Below are 12224 nucleotides of genomic sequence, written 5' to 3'. Positions count from 1 at the left end.
CTTTTTTTCTTCTTCTCTTTTGCCTATTTTCAGTATCTTGTACTAGTGATAACTATTTCAACAGAGAGTCAAAGCTCAGAGTTCTCAGAAGCCATTGTTGATACATCATTTATTCAGCAAGATAGATTGTAAGAAATAGACATTGTCAGTTTTCAGACTTCTACAATACTCCCACTAACCATGGGTATTCTGCATTAGGGAAGCATTTTGTTTTCCCTCTGATCATTGTCTATTACTTTTTTTGTTCCTTCATGACTGAAATGGTAAGTGGGGATGTAGAAACAAATTTTGTGCTGAAAAAGCTGCCTAAAGAATTCCTCCAGGGATTGTATGGACCAGAGTACATATAAGTATTTCTTATTTGTACTCATAACATTTGAAGTGTCATTGTTTGAGTCTGTTGTGTTCATGTGGGATGGTAAGCTTTGTCAGGTTAAAAAAAAAAAAAGAAAAACACTTCATGTATTGGTGGAAGTATAAACCTGAAAAGATAGAAGTGAGTGTTGAGTGCGTGTAAGTGTAAAATTAAACCAGGCATGTCTGAAAGTCGACTGAGTTATTTTAGTTTCCTAGTGTAAACTTCTTCCCCATTTTAGTAGACCTTGAACTATTTTCTCTATGTATATGCCTTGTCTCCCAGATATGACTACAGAGTAGTTTCTATCACAAAATGTGGCAGGTTCAAATGTATTTGCTCTCTTGTTATTGCTGCAGAAAGGATCTTTGAAGATCATGAAAATTTAGTTGAAAATCTTCTGAACTGGACAAGAGATAGTCAAAACAAACTAATGTTTGTGGAACGTATAGAGAAATATGCACTTTTCAAGAATCCCCAGGTAAGACTGAGATTCACGTTGAATGCTAATTGCAGTTTCCTACTTTTTTTGGTAGCATTCATTTCCATACTTTTATTTTGATACTTGTGTATGTATTAAAATGCCAGGTAAGTTTACATTTCGGCACCATGTATAATCCACATTGTGGTTGGCACAAAATCCAAGTCCCTAGCAGAAAACCATAGGCTGAAGCAACCTGTTTGCTAATGTGTTTGTGGGTAATTTTAATGGAGATGAAGGCAAGTGATTTCATGGCATTTACAACAACACTTAGTGCTGGTCAAATATGTAAATATGCAAGAAAGGTGTTGACAGATATTACTAATAGTAGTGTCTCTCCACTGTGCATTCGTACGTTGCTGGCAAGAAGGGGAAGAGAAAATCTAAGAGAATAGCTACTTCATGGTCAAATGGCAAGTGAAGAGAAGAGAGCTCCCTGTGGAAGCTGAGACAAGCCTCTGTTCAGCTGTTTCCTGTTTCCTGAGTAGGAAACTGAAGGCCCCTCTTCTCTCTCAAATGATCTCAGATGCCTCTCTTCTCTCAAATCGTAGCTACAGATTTGATATCTGGCAGCAGTTCAGAATTGTAAGGGAGTGGAGGAAAAGATACAGAAAAGCAGAAGGTGGCTCTTTGAAGAATTTGAATTGAAAAAAACCTGGGTATAATATCACTTGATCTCTTGCTTAACTCTTACCTAATGTATTCCCTTTTGGGGTCATAGATTATTTTTATATCTGTATGGCATCTATGTGGTAATTTCTTGGATTTAAACTGAGTGTCAGTTTTGCATGTTCATCCTTTGGGACACCATCAGTTTACTTGGGGGGTTTTTTGTTTTTTTTTTTTTAAAGCAAGTACTGAAACCAAGTGCTTTGTGATGAAGCAGCAAAACTCTAAATTCTTTTTAAAAGCATGTAGTTGATATGTTTAGTATCAGTACATACGGTGGGCACTGTTAACAAGAATGAGGTACCAGCATAAACCCAGTATTTCTCCTTGGTTTAAAATACAGACCTGGTTAAACTTTGTGAATATTGGGGGTTTTTTTCCAGCATAAGAGCTAGTGGTTAGGAAGAGAAAGATTTTCATTGTCCCAGTCCTTTCCAAGCTGAAGGAGAGTACAAAACTTCCTATTAAATAAGATACAGTACCTATGTGTAGTTAGGTTCCTCTTAAGAAGACAAAGAGTATTTAGTAATTCTTCATGAAAAATAAATATTTTTATTCAGCAAAACTGTCAGGGCAAGGTGGAAAGAAGTACATTGTTTCTCTATGTGCTTCTTTGAACACGTAAGTAATGGCAGTAAGTAACAAGTTTAAAGATCTCTGTTTTTCTTAGTATTTTTATTGTGGGATTTTCAAGTTCATAGTATTTTTATTTCTGGATGCATTGTACCAGGCAGTTGGTACAATGGCAGTTTTGTGGAAAGCCAGGACAATGTTGTTATGAGGCTGTTACCTAGGATTTAAGAGAATGGACTGATTGGTATTTCTGGAAAAGGTGGTTATAACTTAGTTCCATGTATTATTTAGCAGTCTGACAGATAGTTTCAATTGGACTACAGAGTTTTGTTCAATTAACGTATTGTTCTTGGGTAATAGCTGGGGTTTTTTTCTTATGGCTACAGAAAGGTAAATAAGAAATGTTGCTCGGCTTGATTTCAGAATGCCTATAGAAATATTAAGTTTTCTCTTGTTACAGAACTATCTGCTAGGGAAGAAAGAAACCTCTGAGATGGCAGACAGAAATAAAGAGGTGCTGCTAGAGGTAAGACTGTGTCGTGGTTTAACCCCAGCCAGCAACTAAGCACCACGCAGCCGCTCACTCACTCCCCCCCATCCAGTGGGATGGGGGAGAAAATCGGGAAAAAGAAGTAAAACTCGTGGGTTGAGATAAGAACGGTTTAATAGAACAGAAAAGAAGAAACTAATAATGATAACACTAATAAAATGACAACAGTAGTAATAAAAGGATTGGAATGTACAAATGATGCGCAGGGCAATTGCTCACCACCCGCTGACCGACACCCAGCCAGTCCCCGAGCGGCGATTCCCCGCCCCCCACTTCCCAGTTCCTATACTGGATGGGACGTCCCATGGTATGGAATACACCGTTGGCCAGTTTGGGTCAGCTGCCCTGGCTGTGTCCTGTGCCAACTTCTTGTGCCCTGGCTGGGCATGAGAAGCTGAAAAATCCTTGACTCTAGTCTAAACACTGCTGAGCAACAACTGAAAACATCAGTGTTATCAACATTCTTCACATACTGAACTCAAAACATAGCACTGTACCAGCTACTAGGAAGACAGTTAACTCTATCCCAGCTGAAACCAGGACAGACTGCCAAAACAAAAAGGGCATAGTGGTCATTCCAGAGCTGGAAGCTAAACTCTAAAAGGTTGTGGTGATTGAAATTGGATGGAGCTGAATGTAATTCTGGAACAACTGTGAATGGAATGTGTTACATTTGAGATGAATGGCTATTTTAATGTTACCCTGTTTCAGATACAATCAGTTAATAAAAATGTGTCTTTATTTTGTTTAATAAATAAAATACCATGCACAGTGGTAATCAAAATGAGGTTACCTGTAACTATGGCTAAAACCAGTCGATATTTGCAGAACTGTCACCTGGGGTTTTTTTGACCTGTGGTGGTAGAGATCTTTTTACTAGTACTCTCCAAATTGTTATTCTCTACAAAATTCTGTAGCATTGGTTCAATTAAAAATTGTTTCAATTCCATTTTAAAATAAACAACCAAATATTCAATTTAAAAAATGAGTGACAGGGAAGGAAGTCAATTAACATCGAACATGTTAAATAGAACCAAGGACAACAAAAAAAAAGTGACATTTTTAGAGACCTACCCATGCTGAAGTGTCATAGCTTCTACTTGATTTCCAGAATAATGATTATGATTTCAGTAGTTACACAAAAGTAAATATTTTGGGTATTTAATTTTGGATTATATTTAATACAATTTCACTTTTAAGTACCATATGCATGCTCTTAGTATATTATTAATATGGGTTTTAATAAGTGGTCATGTGAATACTGTGGATCAAAAAGGTGCCTGAAGCCATGACATGCAGAGGGTTGTAATTCTACCTAATTCTTTCTGTCTTCTAGGATTACTCATGAATCTCTGTGCTGCATGTTAATCTGGACTGGATTTAAAGTGTTTGTTTTCCTCTGTTAGCTCTTTATAAATAAAACCTTAACAGAAGTTATAGTGTTGGCAGTTAGTAGCCACAAAGTACTCATGGAATGAATTATAGCTGTATCTGATGAATATGTAATTACGTTTTGTGTATACTTAGACTTATGAGGCTATATGTATGAGGCAACCTCGTGACTTTAAAGCCAGTAAAGCTGTTGGGGCATCTATTACTGATAAGCAGTGGTTAGAAAATCTTTACAGTAGCTGCTAATATTTTTGTTGTTATTCGTGTGCTGAGAAGATGCTAAGGTCCCCTATTGTGTTTGTCTGAATTACCTTATAGCTTCTACAATGAATCTCTAATTCATATCACTGCGTGAAAAAAAAAAAAGCTGTTCCAGTTTTGTGTGCATTCCTTAGATAAAGAATTTCAGGATTTCAGTCATTAAAAACAAAATACTGCATGCTTATGTTCTGTCTGTTTCTCTTCCCAAACCACTGTGCTTATCGGCAGGAATGTTTCTGTGGAAGTTCTGTAACCGTGCCAGAGATTGAGGGAGTTTTGTGGCTGAAAGAGGATGGTAAGAAGTCCTGGAAGAAACGTTACTTTCTTCTTCGAGCTTCTGGAATCTACTACGTCCCTAAAGGGAAGGCAAAGGTATGCTGTTTTAAAGCAATTTCCCTGAATTGTTTATTGCTGGTGAACTATGCACACAAGAGTCAGCCTTAAATTTTGGCTTAGCTGTGCCTTGCCTAGTGCTGCATCCCTTAATTAAAAGTGCAGCTTTTTCATGGAAATATTGTGTAAATTACTGTGGTAGCACTTGATCTGAAGGGTGTAACCACAAATTTAAAAATACAAGACGACAAGGGTCTGCTTTTTGAGTGAGCTTGGGATTAGGTGTTCAGAAGCACTTGAGGAAAAATGATTAGTGGAGTTAAGAGGCTGTCTTTTCTCAAGCAGAATTCAGATGAAGGACCAAATTGCACCACAAGTGCCAATCATAAAATATCAGACCAACTCCACAATCAGTCTGCATAATTTCATTGGGTTTAGTTAGTTCATACAAATGGGATTCTTTTTGGACCAATTTGTGCTACATTTTTGAAACTGGTAATTATAATATCATTTCTTCATTGCCGCTTACTGCTGTTCATGTGTATCAATAATGAAGAATAAATAGAAAGCTGCTACAAATGCATTGTAGCTTCACGGTTGAACTACTGTGAGTTCAAGTTGTCCAGGAATCCATCAGTCTTGACAGCATCAACTGATCCCCAGTAGAGGAAGTCCACTTCCCACACAACTGGCAATGAAAAGGAAATGTCTGTCAGTGCACCAGCTCCCTTTAGAGCTGAATACGTCTCAGATGTTCTTTCCACAGCCTTTTGCTTTGTTAAAACAATCTATACGCAGGATAGCCTGTTGAAATTCTGTGCCCTACAATCACTGCCAAACATCATTAGAATTTTACTCACAGTCACATTGGAATTTGGGCACCTTGATTATTACCAAGGTGAAATGTAACCAACAGCTGTTAAAAAGTTCCCAGTCAGCCAATCCTATTTACTTTTTCCTGATACCAACTCTGAATAAAAATTAGTAGTCTGGTATAAAAATGTTGTCAAAAGGCAAAATGCAGACAAAACACAAAAACCCAGACTGAATTTGAAGAGGATATCTGGTTAAAAATGAATGTCTGATGCAAGAGTTTATGCATGGCTGTATCTCCTTCTTGTATTGGTAGTTTTCAGATCAGATGGAAACTAATATTTGACCCTAACTAGATCTTATTCTAGTATTGGATCTTAACACTAGACTGATTTTTATCAGTACATGTGACTTTCTTATAAAGATATTTTGTAAATGATTATTTTTGTATTTAATAGGTCTCACGGGATCTCGTGTGCTTTCTACAGCTAGATCATGTCAGTGTTTACTATGGACAGGACTATCGGAACAAATACAAAGCACCCACAGACTATTGTTTAGTGCTAAAGGTAAGTTGTTAATTGTTTTGAAAATTCGCATACTGAAAAGAGCAAGTAAAAAGCTTGAAACATTTCCACACTATTTTTAGTCCCTTATAATAACTACACTTCCTAATTGTGAGCAAGAGCTGATTAACACAATATCAATCTTGGGAGAGATTATAATTTAGAATACACTTCCTATTGTAATGTAACAATTGGAAAACTATGCCTGTCAGTTTTCCTGGTGAATCTCTAAATTATCTTCAATCTGCACATGAGAAATCTAAATTGCCATAAGTTAGTGACGATGAGAAAGCTATGTTGTCGTGGTTTAACCCCAGCTGGCAACTAAGCACCACCCAGCCGCTTGCTCACTCTCCCATGGCAGGATAGGGGAGAGAGTTGGAAGAGTAGAAGTGAGAAAACTCGTGGGTTGAGATAAAGACAGTTTACTAGGTAAAGCAAAAGTCATGCACGCAAGCAAAGCAAAACAAGGAATTTGTTCACTACTTCCCATCGGCAGGAAGATGTTCAGCCATCTCCAGGAAAGCAGGGCTCCATCACACGTTAATGGTTACTTGGGAAGACAAACACCATAACTCTGATTGTCCCCCACTTCCTTCTTCTTCCCCCAGTTTTATATGCTGAGCATGACATCATATGGTCTGGAATATCCCTTTGGTCAGTTGGGGTCCACTATCCCAGCTGGGTCCCCTTCCAACTTCTTGTGCACTCCCAGCCTCCTTGCTGGTGGGGTGAGGTGGTGTGAGAAGCAGAAAAGGCCTTGACACTGTGTAAGCACTGCTCAGCAATAATGAGAACATCCCTGAATTACCAACACTGTTTTCAGCACAAATCCAAAACATAGCCCCATACCAGCTACTATGAAGAAAATTAACTATCCCAGTCAAACCCAGCACATGTGTTTAACTACATTTTCTGTGGAGTTGTAATGAGCCTCCTTGACAGAAATACAGTAAAAAAAAATGAGAAACTGCCATACAGGGACTAGTGCAGAGGGAAGAAATGGCTATGAATCACTTTCTTCCCCATCAAGGTGACAGATTTCATCCACCTGCCAGAAGATCCGTGTAGATTGCGTGGTGGGGGAAGGAAAAAAGATCACAGAGAGCAGCAGCAGAATGGCTTTACTGGACTCATCTAGCTCACTAGATTTCTCTTTCCTTATAAGCTGCTTAGGGAAAAATTAGAAATACAGGACAGTCTTGCAGAGATACTTCCACAGAATACTTTTTCAGCCTTTAGAAATTTAGGGAGCCAGGAGGTGGTTCTTGGCTGTTTAATAGCCCTGTGTGCATTCTTACTTTTTGAATGTGCCCTGTCTCTGGGAGTCCAAGAAACTTTTAGAATGCTGCAGCAGTTGGGTTTACCTTGTACGCTCTTTTACTTGTTCTGAACCATCAGTTGCTTTCCATTTCATTTTCCTCTAGTTCTTGTATAGTTAGTGAACAGTTAGTGAACAATTGTTGCCTGTCCTCCATGGTCCTCATGACTTTGTAAACACTTTCATATTGCCCTGAATTGTCTTAGTTCCAGGATGATGAATACCAGTCTATTTAATTGTTCACCATACTCTAAAACATAACACTAAACTCTTTTTTTCCATTTGGCAGCTCTGTACCTTACAACAGTTCAGGTTCAGTGAGATAATAGCCCTTGAAATGCTAACTTCAGGGAGTTGCTGTCTTCTCAGAGCATAGGTCCAGAGTTGTGCAGAAATTGGTATTAGAGAGTCAAGTTTACCCATATTGCCCAACCTGAGGGAAAGGGGATGCTGTAAAGGCAGAAACTTCTGAGTATAAAGGACAGGTAGAAAAACAAGTAGGAAAAAATGTTATGAAAGCAGTGACCTGAGATTAATAACTTGAGTACTTCAAGTTATTTTAAATTGCATTAACTCATCTCCCAGTCTCTCTTGACTCCCACACAGTGTTCAAAATGGTGTCAGTTCCTGTAAGATAGCTAGCTACAAAGCTATTTTAAAACAGGTTTTCACAGTATATTCACAGCAGTTAAAGTGTCTTCATGGATTTGAAAATGGTGCAAGTAACAAGAGATGATTATACCTGCACCTACACTTTTCCTGTGACCTCTTACCTTCCCTGATGTGTAGCTCATGTGGTGTTGCATATGTCAGGACATTAGAATGTTTTATGTGCCTGGAGTGTGTGGCTGCCTGTCCACTGTGTGAAAAAAGGATTTCATCTTCCAGTAGACAGGGCAACATGCATTTGGGCCCACTCAGAAGTAGATACCAAATATCAAATATGGGACATGATATTAAGGGAGAAAGCATACAGCTGAAACTGGAAATATTTTCCATGTTCTTATAGGTCATTGGCACAGTTAATTGAATGCAATTAAAAGCAAAAATGTCAGTGTTTATAGGTATTTATAAATTCTTTGAAATAAATTGATTTATTCTGCTTACATGTCACTTTCTAGCCACATCCACACAGGTTAATAGTGAATTATTTTTTCAGACTTGTTGACCACACAGAGTAAACGAGACTAAGTCTTATCTAAGTAGATTTTTTTAAAAAGTATTGCCATTCTTAGCATAAATGAGGACATGAAAATGTTAAAGTCAAATTTTAATGTGTCTAAATTGTCCCTATATTTAACGGGGTAGAGTTAGTCAGGTAACTTAGACAAAGTGAAGCTATGTTTTTGGTGTGGAACTTATGAATCACCAAATTATTATATTAAGCAGGATTGAGTTCTGCCTTTCTCAATTCTTAAAATGTTACATTGATGTTTTATATTAGTACCAATGTATAGAAGCAATACTTTTTTTTTTTCTTAATAGAAACTCAGTTTTGTGCCACAAAGATTCACTAGGCTGGGAAATACCTGCAAAACATGAACATGTTTTTGGAGAGGTGAATGGCACATACAAACTGAAAGGACAATTCTCACTGAAGTTCAGAATGAATTTGTCTTTACATGTTTGCTTCCTTTGTTTATCTTGAACCTTACTGTGCAGGACAGGTGCTGTGCTATTGTTAAGTATAGCATTTGTATGCTAGTACATAATATTAGCTCCTTGGTCCTAAATGTTAGATTTCTGAGAGGTTCTTTTATTTCTGTATAACCAAATTTTTGAACAAGCCCAGGAAAAAGGCAGCTTGTCAGTAAAGTAATTGCGCTTCTATAGGCTCTTCTTTGTTATACAACATGTATGTGAAAGAGGCTGGTAGTGAAAAATGAAAACAATTCGCTAATACCATAATGAAGTTAGTTATATATATTCTGTTTATGGAGATAAACATATTCATGTTCATTTTGAAATAATTATGTTTTGAAGACAACAGGAGAAAATATTCTGAAAAGGGATTAAAAGTTTTTGATACATGTTTCAGACAGTCCAATAAAACTTAAATACCTATGATCATCTAGCAAAACTCTGTGTCACTGAACTGTAAGCTAACAGAGGATATAAAAACTTGAGCATTCGGAGTTGCCCTGACAGCTGTGAGACATGGAACTTCTATAGCATGGACAGGAAGCAACTGAATAATCCATCCAGAATGATTCCTACTGTCTGATTTTTGAAAAATACACATTTCCTTCTTGACTGTTGAATTGATAAATACAGCACCTTTTCTTTTTTATACGTGCATGTGGGAGCAGCAAATATTTTAGATGATAGCCCTGTATCAGTAGGGTGGAGGACCTTGAAGGCTCTACAAGCTGACAATGGAATTGTACTGTTAAGCATGTCGTTTGTGGAGCATCTCACTCAAGCCATACAAAAGCAGAGAAGACCAGTGTGTTTGTTTTCCTCTGGTTTGTTTTGGTGTGAGAGGAAGGTGAAATATCAGTTGTCTCCCTCAGGTGGTGAGTTAGTCCATAGAGCAGTGAAAGGAGACAACTCTTTATGCCTTGGCAGTCTCTTCCTTGTGTTCAGGAAAGGTTTATACAAGCTGACACTGTTCTGACCACTTGGCTTGAGAGTATAAAGATTTCTAAAAAGCTTTACAGGTGTAGAAGACACTGTTGGTAGAAGGTACAGCAGCAAAATACTGAAAGATTCACCCTTTCTTAGTGTTTCAAACCTGAAATCAGTGCACGCTGGACACACTGCCAATCTGCATGTGAAGCAATCCCCACTGCCACCTCCTGAAGTACTCTCAAACATTTTAAAGTGAGCTCAGATACAGACCTTTATTAAAGAGCTTCCAGCATTAAGTTTGTCTGTATAGACCTCAACAGATAAATAGCTTTCCTTGCACTCCTAGCTATTAAAATATTGATGAGGATTAATAATTTTTCTGCAGCATCCTCAGATCCAGAAGAAATCCCAGTATATCAAGTATCTTTGCTGTGATGATGTAAGAACTCTACACCAATGGATCAATGGCATCCGCATTGCTAAGGTAACCTCCTCTAGGCAGTCTTGTACTGTTGTCATGAGTGGTTGTCATTATCTGTTTGAAACCATTTATAGTTACTTAGCAAAATACATGCTAAATCTAACTTCCCTCTGTTTAACTATTTTGAATGTGAACTGTACGATCTTCTTACATATCTAATTCCCTAGCAAAATTGTTAGGCTTTGTTGTTACGATAATTCAGTAATTGTGCCCTTTCTTCTTGTTTCTGCTGCACCTCTGTCACACAACAAAGTTCTAACTGACCTCATGGCTAGATTTTAGCCAGCTCCCTTACAGATTTTTAAAAACCAGGCTTATGGGAAAAGAGAATTGAGAAAACAGAATTGTTTTCTAAGATCCCCAGGTTGGCTTAGTTCATTCGTTGGCCCATTTCGTGCTTGACACTATCTCTTCTAGCATAAATGAACTCTTTTTTCTTTCTTTCAGCAATTCACTAATAAAAAAAAAATGTTGCTTGAGCTCCTTAACAAAGAGCCTGTTGTTCTTCTCTGGGGGGAAAAAGGTGAAACAGAGAAGTCAATGGTGGAGCTCAACAGTCCTAAAATGGTACACAGCCTATACAATTGTTAAATTTGTTTGTCATTTTGCTTAGTATGGGAAGCAACTGTACATGAATTATCAGGAAGCATTGAAGAGAACAGAATCGGCATATGACTGGACTTCCTTGTCTAGCTCCAGTATCAAGTCAGGCTCCAGCTCATCTAGTTTGCCAGGTAATAATGTGATCTGTCTTATAATAGAAAGATTTAATCATCTTTATTATCATCTGCTATCTGGAGACCTCAGGAGAGACTATTGCAGGAAATGGGACTGTTTCTCCAAAGTCTTTTATGCTATGATTAGTCCAAAACATAGACTTTGTTTAACATGTATATAAAAAAAATATAAAAAACCTATTTTAATATATTACTTGCAGGGGTGTGTGTATTTGGAACATACAGTACTTTCTTGTTCACCTCCAAAAAAGAATGTTTTTCTGGTACTGAGAGGAGGAAACTTCCTTTCAAATTCCTAATGCTTCTATCTTCACCTATTTGAAAAAAGAAATCAGATATATGTTTTAATGATGCATAGAGCATGTGTGTGTAGCTCTTAAACTGCTTTTGTTGACTGAAATATTTGAAATTGGAAAAAGAGAAATAGTTCCTTCCCAAAGGCAAAGATCCAAACAATCTCATTAGAGATGAACTTCGAAAACACTGTTTCTGTTCCTGTGTCAAACTGTGTGTGCCTGCAGTAATATGCTCCTGTTTATCTCTCAGCAGGACTGGGACTGGTTTTTTTGTAGCACAGAACAGTTTAAAAATTGATGAATGGTTTATATAGTCTCATTTCACTGTTCAGAGCTGACTGACACTTCGCCAGGTTATTCTGAACCCTCAAGGGCAAGTTTCATTATTGAAAACAGGCTATTGTGTGAAAGTGTTTTGTCCATTGCAGATACAGGTCAGGAAGTAATGCTACTGAATTGGAAAGCTTCAGAAGGTAGCCTGTGAGAATGAGCTAAGCAAATTCAGCCTAACTGGGAAGGCACTGTGTTTCTTCAACTGTGCGGCACAGCTTGCCAGGCGTAGCAGTAAATTCTCAGTTACTGACAATTTCTCCATCCAAGCTGGGTGTTTTTCTGATAAAGTTTCTCTTCTTGTGGGGAGCTGAGCCACAGCCCACCAGCCATGCATGTTCTGCCAGAGCTGCAGTCCAGCCTGTGCCTAGATGCTCTTCTTCCCCAGGACAGCTTGAGAGTACACAGAAAGCAGGTGCCAGGCTGGATAAATTGGTCTAGCAGTGGTTGCTGCTGTCTTTTCAAGATACCCTGTGGACCCAGAGCATTATCTGT

General features: G+C 38.0%; 1 protein-coding gene across 1 annotated transcript in view; it reads left to right on the top strand.

The window, feature by feature from the left end:
• The window catches only part of RAPH1 (Ras association (RalGDS/AF-6) and pleckstrin homology domains 1), a 100079-nt gene that overhangs the window by 74570 nt on the left and 13285 nt on the right, over positions 1–12224 (top strand). The window contains 6 exon segments of the mRNA XM_069781635.1: positions 715–836; positions 2539–2604; positions 4510–4653; positions 5886–5996; positions 10271–10369; positions 10980–11100. Of these exon segments, the coding sequence (XP_069637736.1) occupies positions 715–836; positions 2539–2604; positions 4510–4653; positions 5886–5996; positions 10271–10369; positions 10980–11100 (663 nt within the window).

The sequence above is a fragment of the Haliaeetus albicilla genome, chromosome 4 (assembly GCF_947461875.1).
Source record: "Haliaeetus albicilla chromosome 4, bHalAlb1.1, whole genome shotgun sequence".
In the NCBI taxonomy this organism is placed as follows: domain Eukaryota; kingdom Metazoa; phylum Chordata; class Aves; order Accipitriformes; family Accipitridae; genus Haliaeetus; species Haliaeetus albicilla.
This window is presented reverse-complemented; position numbering and strand designations above follow the sequence as displayed.